The following is a 15,798-nucleotide window of genomic DNA, read 5'->3' as shown; positions in this document are numbered from 1 at the left end:
CACTACCACACTACAGAAGATTAACCCTTTTCACTATCACACTACAGAAGGTTAACCCTTTTCACTACCACACTACAGAATGTTAACCCTTTCACTACCACACTACAGAAGGTTTAACCCTTTTCACTACCACACTACAGAAGGTTAACCCTTTTCACTACCACACTACAGAAGGTTTAACCCTTTTCACTACCACACTACAGAAGGTTAACCCTTTTCACTACCACACTACAGAAGGTTAACCCTTTTCCTACCACACTACATAAGGTTAACCCTTTTCACTACCACACTACAGAAGGTTAACCCTTTTCACTACCACACTACAGAAGGTTAACCCTTTTTACTACCACACTACAGAAGGTTAACCCTTTTCACTACCACACTACAGAAGGTTAACCCTTTTCATTACCACACTACAGAAGGTTAACCCTTTCACTACCACACTACAGAAGGTTTAACCCTTTTCACTACCACACTACAGAAGGTTAACCCTTTTCACTACCACACTACAGAAGGTTAACCCTTTTCACTACCACACTACAGAAGGTTTAACCCTTTTCACTACCACACTACAGAAGGTTAACCCTTGTCACTACCACACTACAAAAGGTTAACCCTTTTCACTACCACACTACAGAAGGTTAACCCTTTTCACTATCACACTACAGAAGGTTAACCCTTTTCACTACCACACTACAGAAGGTTAACCCTTTTCACTACCACACTACAGAAGGTTAACCCTTTTCATTATCACACTACAGAAGGTTAACCCTTTTCACTACCACACTACAGACAGTTAACCCTTTTCACTACCACACTACAGAGGTTAACCCTTTTCACTACCACACTACAGAAGGTTAACCCTTTTCACTACCACACTACAGACGGTTAACCCTTTTCACTACCACACTACAGACGGTTAACCCTTTTCACTACCACACTACAGAAGGTTAACCCTTTTCACTACCACACTACAGAACTTCAAACCTTTTTACTACCACACTACTGAAGGTTAACCTTTCACTACCACACTAACCGTCTGTAGTGTGGTAGTGAAAGGGTTAACCTTCTGTAGTGTGGTTGTGAAAGGGTTAACCCTTTGGTAGTGTGATAGTGAAAGGGTTAAAACCCTGTCAAAATACAGACCTTCCTCCCCATCTCACCTTCCTCTTCCTTCTCCACTTTTCACCTTCATCTCTTCCACGTTCCTGTCCTCCTCCTCCTCCTCCTCCTCCTCTCCTCTCCTCTCCTCTTCATCCCCCCCGTCTTCCTCCTCCAGGCCTCCTCACTGGGCCTGTGTCCTGCTCCCTCCCCGGCCCACCTGGCACTGATCTCTGGGGTCAGTATGTGACCCCTGACCCCAGGCCCAGGGCCCACACCGTGTCCGCTGACCCCAGGCCCAGGGCCCACACCGTGTCCGCTGTCCGCCAGGACCTGGACAGGCTGTACGGGCAGATGAATGAGCAGAATAGGGGTGAGGGGGGCGTGACCAGGGGGCGTGACCAGGGGGCGTGGCCAGGGGGCGGGGCCAGCATGCGTGTGCGGTGGTGGTGACTCGGTTGTCGTTCAAAATCTCAAGGACATGGATAATGTGATGCAGGGTTCGCACGAGGTCCTTGAAGTGCTTTAAGTGCTTGATTTTTTAAGAAGAAAAAAGTCAAGGCCTGGAATTCCTTGAAAGCGGCAAAAACAAATTAACACGGTGCTTAAAAAGTCCTTGAAATTCAAATCAACTATTCACCACTTGAAAGTTTTGTTCATCCATGATCAAATTGTTCTGAATCAAGAAATAAATGTATCTAAAGTGTAACTAATTGTCGGAAATAATTTTTAAGCCATAAATATTGGAACCGATTTTTTTTTCTTCTATAAAAACAGCATTTAAAAGTGAATGGTATCCTTTTAAATGCCCTTTTATTCAAATGAAAAAATAGTGCTTGAAAAACTACTTGAAAGTCCTTGAATTTCATTTTGCAATGTCTGTGGGAACACCTGGTGATGGTAACGGAAGCAGCAGCAGTAGTCAGTGGGACGACTGTCCGTGAAAACAGCGAGAGTGAGAGTGAGTGTCTCAAACAACGTTTGTTTTCGTATCCATGGTTACAGGTTTCATCATGGCTCCTCAAGGCAAGGCCCCGTCGTCCCCTCTCTCGCCCCCCGGCCCCCCTCTCCACCACCACCAGCAGCACTCAGACCTCTCCCCCTACAGCCAGCAGCTATCCTCCCATCACACCTTCCATCCCTACCAGCTGGGGGGCATACCGGAGGGGGGCCACTCTCTGACCTCCGACCCCCCGGGTCTGACGCTGCCGGGGGGCGGGACATTGTGGGATGGGGATAATACGGTCCAGCCAATCAGAGGCTACCCTGGGCCATCACCAGGAGACCAATCGGGACATATTAGCCATTCAGGTATGATACCTCACCTTGTTTTTCTCTCTGCTTTTACTGACATATAGACTGAATGATCATTTTAAAATGATAGACGAGTAAATGAAGATCCAATCCAATCCAACTTTATTTGTATAGCACATTTAAAAACAACACGGTTGACCAAAGTGCTTCACAGTAAAAACCATAATATAGTAAAAAAAAAACACATAAACACAATACAGAGGACACAGAACTACAAACTAAATTACAGCAGCAGATTAATTTTTTTTTTAAAGCTAGGGAGAACAAATGTGTTTTAAGATGGGACTTTGGGGCCAGCCTAATGTGGGGGGGGGGGGGGGGGTGGGGGCAACTCGTTCCACAGTTTGGGGGCTGCAACCGCAAATGCACGGTCCCCCCCCTGTTTTTTTAGCCTGGATTTAGGGACAACAAGGAGAGAGACTGGTCAGCAGACCTCAGAGACCGTGATGCTGGGGATGCTTGATAATGAGCTCAGACAAAACCATGCTGCTTGTCTCCAGGTGCGGCGGACCTGATGGAGGAGCACCTGAGGGAGGTGCGGTGCCTGCGCCAGCGGCTGGAGGAGTCCATCAGGACCAACGAGAGGCTCCGTCTGCAGCTGGAGGAGAGGCTGGCCACCACCGGGGGGCGCCACGGAGGAGGTAGCTGACGTGTAGACACACACACACGCAACACACTGTACATTAAGGGTTAACCTTCTGTAGTGTGGTAGTGAAAGGGTTAACTGTCTGTCGTGTGGTAGTGAAAGGGTTAACCTTCGGTAGTGTGGTAGTGAAAGGGTTAACCTTCTGTAGTGTGGTGGTGAAAGGGTTAACCTTATGTAGTGTGGTAGTGAAAGGTTAACCTTCTGTAGTGTGGTAGTGAAAGGGTTAACCGTCTGTCGTGTGGTAGTGAAAGGGTTAACCTTCGGTAGTGTGGTAGTGAAAGGGTTAACCTTCTGTAGTGTGGTGGTGAAAGGGTTAACCTTCTGTAGTGTGGTAGTGAAAGGGTTAACCTTCTGTAGTGTGGCAGTGAAAGGGTTAACCTTCTGTAGTGTGGTAGTTAAAGGTTAGCATTCTGTAGTGTGGTAGTGAAGGGTTAACCGTCTGTAGTGTGGTAGTGAAAGGTTAACCTTCTGTAGTCTGGTAGTGAAAGGTTAACCTTCTGTAGTGTGGTAGTGAAAGGTTAACCTTCTGTAGTGTGGTAGTGAAAGGTTAACCTTCTGTAGTCTGGTAGTGAAAGGTTAACCTTCTGTAGTCTGGTAGTGAAAGGTTAACCTTCTGTAGTGTGGTAGTGAAGGGTTAACCGTCTGTAGTGTGGTAGTGAAAGGTTAACCGTCTGTAGTGTGGTAGTGAAAGGGTTAACCTTCTGTAGTGTGGTGGTGAAAGGGTTAACCTTCTGTAGTGTGGTAGTGAAAGGGTTAACCATTTGTCATGTGGCAGTGAAAGGGTTAACCTTCTGTGGTGTGTTAGTGAAAGGGTTAACCCTTTTCGCGTGGCAGTGAAAGGGTTAACCTTCTGTCGTGACGCAGTGGAAGGGTTAACCATTTGGTAGTGTGGTAGTGAAAGGGTTAATGAGAATGTACCGATAGCAGAATCAAATGGTTTCACTGGTATCACTTTGATTTTTGATTTGAAATCTTTATTTAGAACATGTAAATAAATACAAACAGTATAAAATCGAAACAAATCATTGATCTCAAGAAATTAAATGAACATTTTTTAAATTAAAATAAACAAAAGCAAGCACAAACACTTTGAAATGGTATCTTTAAGTGTTCCTGTGTCTCTCCCAGGGGCGCCCACTAACACCTACCTCTCCTGTGTCTCTCCCAGGGGCCCCCACTAACATCTACATCCAAGGCCTGGACACGGTTACCCAGCTGTCCAGTGAGATGAGGCTACTGAAGGAGGACAACCTGGCTCTCCAGTCACGCCTGCAGGCCAGCTCAGGTACTGCGCCTATAACAACCCGCTTGAGCTTTAAACTCGGTTTTAGATTCAAGTTTCAAGTTTCTTTATTAGTTGTCATACAAAAATACAGAATACTTTTACATGAAATGCTTTTTTTCTGTTTTGCTCCTAAGAGTGTGAGATCATAGGATGCTTGGTTCATATACATATTCATTATAGTAATATTCAACAATTATTACATTTTAGATAGTAATAATGGCACAACACATAAAATCACCGACATGCGCATTATTGATACATGCAGGACTAGCCTTGGGACATCAGGATGCTCAATGAACAATAACAAACCATCAAATACACCCACAGCACACACATCCACATGCACACACTCACCTTAAATAAACAACACACTGTAGAACCCACTTTACCCACTTTAGACACTAACACCCTTTATATTTATTGGTAAGGAGATTTGCACATCAATCTCATACCTCATTGCACCTCATTGCACCTCACCACCACAAGGTGGCACCACACCACCACAAGGTGGCACCACAAGCTAAGCTATACCTCACCATTTCTACACTGTACTGTATCTGCATTGTATATACTGTACATATACTGTATATATGTATATTGAACATTTTTGTTTTGTTTACACTTGTTTACATACTTGACTTTCTATTTTATACTTATATTATACTTATTTTATACTACCTTTTTATTTTATCTAGCACACTCTCAGGAGCAAAACAGAAAGAAGCATTTCATGCAAAAGTATTCGGTATTTCTGTATGACAACTCATAAAGAAACTTGAAACTTGAAAGACATAATTTTTATACGTATGCGTATCACCGCCGCACAAAGAGAGGTTTTCATTGGATCATTGGATCGAGTGGATTTGATTCTACAACACTCCCCCTCCCTCCCCCCCCCCCCCCCTCAGACGCGTGTGAGGAGGCGGAGCAGCTGCGGGAGGCGGTCCTCACGGGCCACGCCCGCCTGAAGCAGGCGGAGCTGGAGGCGGAGCAGTGGAAGGAGGAGCTGAGGCGGCTGCAGAGCCACAGTCAGGAGCAGGGACAGCAGATCCACTCTCTCAGGCAGGAGCGGCAGGCGGGCCAGGACAACACCAACAGGTCAGTGTGTGTGAGAGAGGGGTGGGTGGGTGGGTGGGTGGGTGGGTAGGTAGGTAGCTAGGTAGCTAGGTAGCTAGGTAGGTAGATAGATAGATAGATAGATAGATAGATAGATAGATAGATAGATAGATAGATAGATAGATAGATAGATAAATGGACTGCATGTATATAGTGTTTTTATCCAAAGTGCTTTACAACTTATGTCTCACGTTCACCCATTCACTCACTCACACACTCACACACAGATGGTGGAGGCGACTGTGCAAGGTGCCAACCTGCTCGTCGGAAGCAGTTAGGAGTTTAAGTGTCTTGCTCAAGGACACTCCGCCCTTACCAGACGACCGCTCTACCTTCTGAGCCACTGTTGCCCCCAGATAGATGGGTAGAGAGAGACAGACAGACAGACAGACAGACAGACAGACAGACAGACAGACAGACAGACAGACAGACAGACAGACAGACAGACAGACAGACAGACAGACAGACAGACAGACAGACAGGTCTGTGTTCATGCATCAGTACATCAGTGTCAGTGTCAGTGTTAACAGTGTCACCTGTACTGTGTCCCGACAGGATCCACCACCAGGTGTCGCTGTTGCAGCAGCAGTACTGTGAGAGCAGGGAGCTCATCCACTCGCTGCAGAGTGAGCTGCAGGTCTACGACCGCGTGTGCAGCAAGTCCAGCAAAGGTCAGCCCCCTCGCCTCACCTGCCCTCTTCATATTCAATGGGAGCCTGGGCCGGACCTAGCACATTTGGGGCCCCCCCCAACAAAAATCAAAACATCTTAACGGTTATACAGTATTTATTACAAACAAGAACAAGAGCTAAGAATAAATGTAAAGTGCACACTAAAGAATTAAAACAAATAAACAACTTAGCTAACAAACAATAATAATAATAATGACACCTGTGAACACCTAAAGCTTTTACATTACATAATATTGGTTGCAGATATTGAGTGGGGTGCAAAAACTGTTAAGCAAAAAAAAGAAAAAAAATATTAAATTTTCTTTTTGCTGGGTGCAGTTTTTGGCACCCCCCTCTGGGTGGCGCTCTAGGCAACCGCCTATGTCGCCTATAGGAAGCTCCGCCCCTGATGGGAGCTATACCTGCACAGTTGTTTTTCTATACTCTGAAATTTTTGAAAGAATAATAGCCATATAGTAAGATCTTTACTTTAAAACATTTTGAGGATTGAGTCTGTATTTTTTTTTATCTACTTTTTCTCCCCAATTTCTATTTTTCTAATTTCGTATTGTCCAATTCTACCCTCCCCTGTCTCGAACGTTGCTAGGCCATGCCTCCCACTGGTCGGCTGCAATGTGGACCAAGCCTTGCATCACGTGTCCCCTCCGGTACTCGAGGAGGCAGCTGTCGCTTCTTTTCACCTGCCAGCGCGATCTCTCAGCGGCGAGGTGTAACGTGTGGGAGGCTCACACTACCCCCGCCACTTCCTGTCTCTGCTGCGCAGGCGTCCCCCAACCGACCTGTAGGAGTCGCTGTCCACAACGTCCAGATTAACACCCATCGACTTCCCACCCGCTAACTCTGCCAATTGAGTTAGCATGATTTTTTATTGCATTGTATGTGTTTTTGGTTTGGCTTTTAGTCATTTGTAAATGTGCTATACAAATAAAGTTGACCTTGACCTCGACCCCCCCCTCCAGGCTTCCTGTGCGAGCTGCCGGTTCTGCCCGTGGAGCTGGGCGAGCTCCTGGGGGAGGTGAGGAGCCTGAGGGCCCAGCTCCAGAGCAGCGTCCAGGAGAACGGCGCCCTGAAACAGCTGGAGCTCCACAAGCAGCTGGAGCAGAAGCTGCTGTGTGGCGGGGGGTCGCCGCGCACCATCGCCGCCTCCCTGTCCGCGCTCACCGCCAGCCCCCAGAGAGAGGGCTTCTACCGGAGGCAGCTGCTGCACGGTGAGAGAGGCCGCGTGGAGAGAGTCGTGTGGCTGAGATTTTATATATTTTATTTTACCTTTTTATTTAGCCAGATAAAACATTAAGAACCGGTTTCATATTTACAACGTCGATCTGGTCCAAGAGGCCCCAACAGGAATACAAAAAATATATATACATTTAGTGCTTGAATGCCTACCATCCGCTTCAATGTTAGCGTTAATATCGCCTAATCTATGTTTTAAATTATGGCTATGTGTCTAATCTGCCCGTCGCATTATCAATGACCCATTTCCAGTCAACATTGTCGAAGCGGATTGTTTTTTTATCGGTTCATTTCCGTTTGATAGCATCTTGAAAAGCCCTCGTTTTCACGGAAAAAAGAAGAAATTCCATGATAATCGCCCTTTACTGGAATATTCTAGAACGTTGTAATTTTTCGGCCTATTTATGAATAGTTTTCAAATAAACGCTAGATTATCGATAGTATATGTGTACGTGTGCACGCTGGTGCCGCGCGCTGAAAATCGATTCTCTCAGTTCCTGATCGCTCTTACAGTCAAACAGCCATATCACATTATAGGGGAAAAGCTTATATCTCCGTGAAAACGGGTCTGATTATCCTAAGACTGGTAAAATAGATTCCTATTGATCCCACGCGTATACTGTAAAACACAGTAACCACGCTGTGCTGAGGGTCCAGCATGAAGCTGATCGGCCCCGGTTACATGCGTGAGAAGTAAAATGTGGAGTCCGGTTTTTTTTTTTCCTCATGCATTTTCATTGAGTCCAATCCAAAAGGGTGAATTACCATCTGGGAGACGATAGGGGGCGCTTTTTTCACATCTGAGCGCCTGGGGTGGCTGATTTACCAACGGTAGACTCGGTTGATGAAATATGAATTCAGATCGCTAATAATAAAAAAAAAACGAGAACAAACGAATATTCTCGTTATGGGCATTCAACCCGCGGGGGTAAACCCGAGAATATTCGTTATGGGCATTCAAAGTGTTAAAAGCTAATAAAAACACACAAAAAACGAACAGAATATGAACAACCACTGGACAGAGACAGTTCCCTTGCTGCCATCTTGGTTCAGGGGTGGTTTCACACATCTCAACGTCTCCACAGAGGAAGCCAGGTGCTCTCTGAGAGAGTAGGACTGACCGGTAGCAAGAGAGAGAGAGAGAGAGAGAGAGAGAAATACACGTCGACATATTCAATTATATATATTACAGACGCATTGTTGCCACATACGCTCCACTAACTAACAGCATGTGAATTGTTAAGCAATTGAAACTAATAATGTGTGTCAGCTCTGCTGAATCCTAACTACTACTAACACTAGCAGGCTAAGAGTTCAGCTAACACTAGCAGGCTCAGAGATCAGCTAACATTACTAACACTAACACTAGCCTGGTGTGTGTGTGTGTGTCTGTCCCACAGACCCGGCTCCGTCTCCACCGGTCAGGGACATTGGCCTCTTTAACTGTGGTTCGCCCTACGCTGCCTACTCTGACCTGGAGGACAGCCACAGCACTACTGCCAACGGTGTGACTATTAACCCAATGACTTGACTTTTTGTGTGACACTTGGCTATTTCTTCAACCGTACTAATCTGAAACTAGCATAACACCTTGGTATAAGCACCTATAACAGTGAATAAACAACATTACAGTGCTATAACTTCCTCCTTAAACCTAAACTAATGCCCCCCCCCCCAACAGAGCCCCTCGACCCGCACTCGGAGTTGGAGGGGGAGGCGCCCGACGGGTCGTTTGCCAACCAAAATGGCCGCCACGCCATCGGCCACGTGGACGACTTCAGCGCCTTGCAGCAGCAGGTCCTGGAGGGGCGGAGTCTCGTCCAGCGAATGGAAACGGCTCTGCAGGCCTGTCTCAGCCAATCACTGCTGGAGGGCAACCAGGACCAGATCAACGACCTGGTGAGCGGGGGAGGAGGGGGAGGGGGGTGAGGGGGAGGAGGGGGAGGGGGGACGAAAGGGCCGACGCACGTTGCCGTGGAAATATTCTAGACTCTTAACGTTCTAAAGACGGAATCGCAGTCCCGGCATGTAACAGACAGGGTTCGCACAAGGTCCTTGAAGTGCTTAAAGTGCTTGATTGTTGTTGTAAAATAAAAATAAAAAATAAAAAGTCAAGGCCTGGAATTCCTTGAAAACAGCCCTTTTTTTTAACAAGGTGCTTAAAAAGTCCTTGAAATTCAAATCAACCATTCGCATTGAAAAGTTTTGTTCATCCATGATAAAAATTGTTCTGAATCAAGAAATTGAATTTAAAGTATAACCAATTGTCGGAAATGGGTTTTTAAGCCATAAATATTGGATCCGACTTTTCTCTCGGCATTTAAAAGTGAATTGTATCATTTTAAATGCCTTTTTTAAATGGATAAAAATAGTGCTGGGAAAAGTACTTGAAAGTCCTTGAATTTCATTTTGCCACGTCCGTGGGAACCCCTGGTGTAACAGAGTTGTGTGTTTTGCAGGTCCTGGACTACGGCTGCGTGAAGAGTCTTCTCTCCAACACCAAGACTCTGAGGCAGATCTTAGAGGAGGCCGTGTCTCTGCTGAAGATGTTCTGGAGGGCCGCCCTGCCCGGAGCCGACCGCTCCCCACAGAGCCTGAAGAAGGTACGGGTCACAGGGTGTACAGAACACAGTGTGTTTCATCACAGACCCAGAATCTGAGCTATTAAAGGAGGAACGGCAGAGGCACCCGTTTGAATGCAGAGTCCCAATTAAGTTTCAAGTTTCTTTATTAGTTGTCACACAGACATACAGAATACTTTTGTATGAAATGCTTCTTTCTGTTTTGCTCCTGAGAGTGTGCTAGATGAATTATATAAGTATGAAATAAGTATAATAAGTATAAAATAGAAAGTCAGAATCAGATACCAAGAACATGCAAATGGACCATATTAAAAAAAAGTATGTAAATGTGTATTCTACGTTCTTTTGTATTTAATTTTTTTATAATTTTTTAAACAAACACATAAACAAACATGACAACACATGATAAGATATACAAGTATTAGTTGACAGTGCACATCCAATGAAATCACCATTTAGTTAATTGTCTTATATAGGATATACCCTTAATACCTGTTATCTCAAAACCTACACACATATGCTCCAGCTCGTACCCCCCCCCCTCCCGGACCCCCCATTGGATAATCCATCCATTTTCCCTCGCTCCTAACCAGACATTACCATTATAAGCTAGCTTTTATTCTCTCCACCACTTCTAACCACAATGTCATTTTGGATTCATTGAGACCCAAAATTCTTGCTGTAGATATTTCTTGATAGATCACATCGAGATACGTAATAATCCAGACCTTTCGGCACATTTTTTCCGGTTGGAACCATCGTGATGCTATCGGCTTTTTAGCCACTGTGATACCCGATAAAAAAAACGTATTCTACATTCTTATGGAATGAATGAGATTTAAAAAATATAAAATATATACATTTTGAGTTAATTTTCATAACGCGATAATTAAGCTGTGTAATTAATTAATCTAATTAACACGATAAACTGTCAGCCCTAATAATAACTTCTATGTGTGTGTGTGTGTGTGTGTGTGTAGGAGCAGTGTCTGCAGGAGGAGGTCCTGTCCCTCAGGCTGCGTATCTCGCAACAGCAGGAAGTTCTGCACGGAACCATCCAGAACCTGCGGAGCACCAGCCGCTCCAAGGAGAGCATGGAGCTCTTTATCGTCAGCCAGCGTGAGTCACTGTGTGTGTGTGTGTGTGTCTCTGTGTGTGTCTCTGTGTGTGTGTGAGTGAGGCCAGGTTGAAGGGAGTTTATCATGGATATATATATACTTATGACCAATATTCTGAATAATGCATCTTTAAATATCACATCTAATTTAATCGTTTTTATTATTATTATTATTATTATTATTATTACAGTGTCGAGGACTCGCGACGTGCTGAAGAAAGCAAGAGCAAACTTGGAGGTAAGGAAACGCATACATTCATACTGTATATCTGATAGAGTAGGCTAGCTGTATGCGTACTCCATATACACTAGGCCACAGCACTGTGTACGTGTACTTACTGTACGGTGTAACGGTACACAAAAACCACGGTTCGGTATACGTACCTGGGTTTTGAAGTCACGGTGCGGTGCGGGTTTTCGGTACAGTGGGGGGAAAGTTTGGCTTTCCATGTTCCACTCAGGGGTGATGTAGTGTGCAGTAACTAATTGTACTTGTAGGGCTGTCAACGAATAGTCTATATTGAAATTAGATTGTGAAAAAAACAGCCCCTGGTGGGCGGTCGTTAGTGTGGTTAACATACCATTGTATTCGTTCGGTACACAGCCGTTTGCTAAGGTACGGTACACACTGAAACGGTTCGGTACGGATACGTCTACCTTTACACCCCTAGTATGTACTGTATAGTGTAGTATCTACTGTATAGTGTAGTATGTACGATGTCTGGTTCCACAGTCGGTCTTTGTATTCCTTGTGTAAATCAGTCACTCTGCATCTCCACTTCTCTGTCTTACTTGTTCCTTCATCCTACATTTGTTCCTCTCTCCTCTCCCATCTCCTCTCCTTTTGTTTCCTCTGTCCTCTCTCATCTCCTCTCATTTTGTTTCCTCTCTCTCCTTTCTCATCTCCTCTCCTCTTGTTTCCTCTCTCTCCTTTCTCATCTCCTCTCCTCTCTCACCTCCTCTCCTTTTGTTTCCGCTCTCATCTCCTCTCCGTTCCTCTCATCTCCTCTCCTCTTGTTTCCTCTCTCATCTCCTCTCCTTGTCTTCTCTTCTTCTCCCCTCTCCTCTTCTCCTCTCTCCCCTCTGTTTCTCTCCCCTCCTCTCCTCTCCTCTCTCCTCTCCTCTCCTCTCCTCTCCTCTCCTCTCCTCTCCTCTCCTCTCCTCTCCTCTCCTCTCCTCTTCTCCTCTCCTCTCTCCTCTCCTCTCCTCTCCTCTCCTCTCCTCTCCTCTCCTCTCCTCTCCCTCCCCCCTCCCATCTCCCCCTGTGTGACCTTCCTCTTGAGTACCTCCAGAAGAATGAGCTGAGGCTCTCCTCCCTGTGCCCCTCCTCCTCCTCTTCCTCTTCTTATGCTGGTAAAGGTTTGACACGCCCTGGCTTTAGGAGGAGGTAGAGGTTGTCCCACCAGAGCACCAGGTGTTTCGCCCCCCCTGTGGTCGTTTTGGTTATTTCATCTTAGCTCTGTGATCAGGGGCAACTTCTATCTCTGCGTGGGGTTTATTCTCATGCTGTGACATCACCGCTTAACCATCCTATCAGACAGCTGTATGGCTGTGATATCACCGCTTAACCATCCTATCAGACAGCTGTATGGCTGTGACATCACCGCTTAACCATCCTATCAGACCGCTGTATGGCTGTGACATCACCGCTTAACCATCCTATCAGACAGACAGACAAAGCTGTATGCTATGGATGTGCATGGCTGACCAAAATCATTTTCGAATAGCCTACTGTTCTTAAGACCGAATATTCGAAAATTCGACCCCCGAGGTAGCGGGTGGAAAGTCGATGGGTGGGGATTGGACGTTGTGGACAGCGACTCCTACAGGTCGGTTGGGTGACGCCTGCACAGCAGAGACAGGAAGTATCGGGGGCAGCGTGAGCCTCCCACGCGTTACTCCTCGGCACTGAGAGTCCGCGCTGTCTGGTGAAAAGATGCAACAGGCTGCCTCCTCGTGTACCGGAGGGGACACGTGATGCAAGGCTTCTATCCTCACTACAGCCGACCAGTGGGAGGCATAATCTAGCAACGTTCGAGACAGGGGAGGGGAGAATTGAAGGGGAGAATTGGCTATACGAAATTGGGATGGGAAAAAATTTGAAAAATGAGGAGAAAAAGTGGATACATTTTTTTTTTAAAGAATGGATCATTCAAATTAAAGGGTATTGCACATACATAGGCACTTCAGATAATCCTTCAGAACGTTGATCGGCTCAGCTGACCGACAATAAATCAAAATGACACCGTTCACCATCGTAGCCTATAATAATAACAGCGTTGCATTGGCCTATCAACCGGTTTTAATAAACCAACAGAAACAGTAGCATGTGCATCTTTTCTAAATATAAAATGTATTCAATAAGAATGGTTTGCTTCACTTAAAAGAATTAAATAATAATAATAATAATAATAATTATATATATATTTTTCGACTCTGACATGAAAATCGAATGTGGAGACTATTAGACAAATTCGAACTCATCCCTCTTGTGTGGCTGTGTTTACTTCTGAGTGTCATTCCGTTAACGATGAAACTGTTTACTCTTCAGTGTAAACACACCACCACCCCCCCCCCCCCCCCCCACCTACCCACGCACACACACACACACACACACACACACACACACACACACACACACACACACTCACACACACAGCACACAATGAACGCCACAGCCCATGAAACGTGTGTGGGTGGCTGCATAGTTTCCATTCTATGCATGTGGGTCATTTAAAGATCACTCAAGTCATTTAAAGATCACTTCGCTCACACACACACACACACGCACGCACGCACGCGCACACACACACACACACACACACACACACACACACACACACAGATATAGCCTGCCGGCTTTTAAACAAGCCTCACTGCTGGGGGTCCTGGCATCAGGAGGAATGCCCTCGCCACCCTCTCACACACCACCCGACACTAGACATAAACACACAACAGGTGTGGTCTGTGTGTGTGTGTGTGTGTAAGCGTGTTTGAGTGACGGGGGGGTTGAACGGCGATCATTGCCAATCAGTCATTCTCAGCTGCTCGACGACCACATAGTGGAGGGGAATTGTTTAGTACCAGTCAGTAGGACTAACGTCACCCCGGCGGTCTCCGCTCCTGGTTGCAGTGTTGTTTTCTTTAATCCGGGGTTGGCACAAGGTCCTTGAATTGCTTAAAGTGCTTGATTTTTTACCCAAAAAAAGTCTAGGCCTGGAATTCCTTGAAAACAGCAAAAGAAAAATTAACAAGGTGCTTAAAAAATCCTTGAAATTAAAATCAACCATTCGCATTGAAAGTTTTGTTCATCCATGATAAAATTGTTCTGAATCAAGAAATATATATTTTTTTTATTTAAAGTGTAACTAATTGTCGGAAATTGGTTTTAATCCATAAATATTGGATCAGTTTTCTTTTTTTAATATAAAAAGCATTTAAAAGTGAATCGTATTGTATCCTTTTAAATGCCCTTTTAAAGATGAAAAATAGTGCTTGGAAAAGTACTTGAAAGTCCTTTAATTTCATTTAGCAAATGTCTGTGGGAACCCCCTGTTAACCATTTCACCTCCACCAACCATTTGGCTGTGTGTTCATCATCCGGGCTGTGTGGCTGTTATCCAGCAGACAGACAGTAACCCCCCCCCCTCTCCTTTCTCCCCCTCCAGCTGAAAACCCAGGAAGTGCTTCCAGCCAGCGGAGTGTCCTGAAGCTCCACGACGACGCCCCCAGGGCCCTCGTCGCCATGGCTACAGCCAGTCAGCGTCTTCCCGCCACCAGGAAACGCGGCAACCAATGCCTGATCGAGACTCTGACCTGTTAAAAAAAGAAGCACCAGCCTAAACGCTACCACCTCTGAACTTTGACCTCGACCCCCCCCCCCCCACGAAAACAACACAGCCGAGACCCTTTCACTCCACACCCTTTCAGCCTTACCTGCCCCACCCTCTACATCTACCCCCCGTACCATGTACCCTCTGCGTCCCCCCGTCCCGCAGAATTTCCCTAAGTGCATCAGTAAAGGAATATCTTATCTTATCTAAGATACCCGCACCTTGAGCCTTACCCAAAATGTCACCCCCCCCCCCCCCATCTTCCCTCTCCTCTCATCCTTCACTCTCTCTCCCTTCCCATGAACCCCCCCCCCCCCTACATGTCGTCAGTGTCTTTGAGTGGTACGGTCTGCTGCAGTTTGCCTTGTTGTGTGAAGCGTAACAGAAGAAAGTATTTGAGACGTGTGTGACTCCGGTGGTTTCAGTAGTGCGTCGTGTGTCTGTCCGACCTAACCGGAGATACAGACGGGGGGGAGTTGGGGGAAGAGGTTGTTCCTTAAAACACCTTTCACTGCCACACGACAGCAGGTTAACCCCTTTCACTACCGCACTACAGAAGGTTAACCCGTCTGTAGTGTGATAGTAAAGGGGTTAACCTTCTGTCGTGTGGCAGTGAAAGGGTTAAGCAAGCGCTGGCTTTTCAGAAAACGAGATATCTCGTTTTTGGCGCTGAATGAGTTAAGACACTGATCTCGGATCAGATTTGCGTTCTCTCCCCAGTCTTGTTTTTTTTACGGCAGACTAGGAGTTTTGAAAAGAATGAACTGGTCTCAGATCTGTGTCTATTAAAGGGCATCCTCTCCTAAGAGCCAGACAGCTGGTGGACAGGATAAGTGTTAATGCACGTTTACTCATGGCTTGTGAAAGGAATTGTACACA

The 15,798-nt window shown here is 45.8% G+C and overlaps 1 protein-coding gene across 1 annotated transcript in view; it reads left to right on the top strand.

Moving 5' to 3' along the window:
- Positions 1 to 14,909, top strand: part of LOC311227630 (myomegalin) — a gene marked incomplete at both ends in the record, with an annotated part of 76,988 nt that extends 62,079 nt beyond the window's left edge. The window contains 14 exons of the mRNA XM_084313353.1: positions 1,280 to 1,474; positions 2,107 to 2,412; positions 2,916 to 3,056; positions 4,230 to 4,346; positions 5,255 to 5,444; positions 6,018 to 6,133; positions 7,114 to 7,362; positions 8,788 to 8,892; positions 9,069 to 9,286; positions 9,847 to 9,990; positions 10,950 to 11,088; positions 11,278 to 11,324; positions 12,379 to 12,439; positions 14,755 to 14,909. Coding sequence (XP_084169479.1) covers positions 1,280 to 1,474; positions 2,107 to 2,412; positions 2,916 to 3,056; positions 4,230 to 4,346; positions 5,255 to 5,444; positions 6,018 to 6,133; positions 7,114 to 7,362; positions 8,788 to 8,892; positions 9,069 to 9,286; positions 9,847 to 9,990; positions 10,950 to 11,088; positions 11,278 to 11,324; positions 12,379 to 12,439; positions 14,755 to 14,909 — 2,183 coding nt within the window. The remainder of the gene's footprint in view (positions 1 to 1,279; positions 1,475 to 2,106; positions 2,413 to 2,915; positions 3,057 to 4,229; positions 4,347 to 5,254; positions 5,445 to 6,017; positions 6,134 to 7,113; positions 7,363 to 8,787; positions 8,893 to 9,068; positions 9,287 to 9,846; positions 9,991 to 10,949; positions 11,089 to 11,277; positions 11,325 to 12,378; positions 12,440 to 14,754) is intronic.
- Between the last annotated feature and the right edge of the window lie 889 nt (positions 14,910 to 15,798).

This window comes from Notolepis coatsorum (assembly GCF_963971535.1).
Source record: "Notolepis coatsorum genome assembly, chromosome: 4".
In the NCBI taxonomy this organism is placed as follows: Eukaryota; Metazoa; Chordata; class Actinopteri; order Aulopiformes; family Paralepididae; genus Notolepis; species Notolepis coatsorum.
Note: the sequence above shows the minus strand (reverse complement) of the source record. Positions and strands in the feature narration are given on the sequence as shown.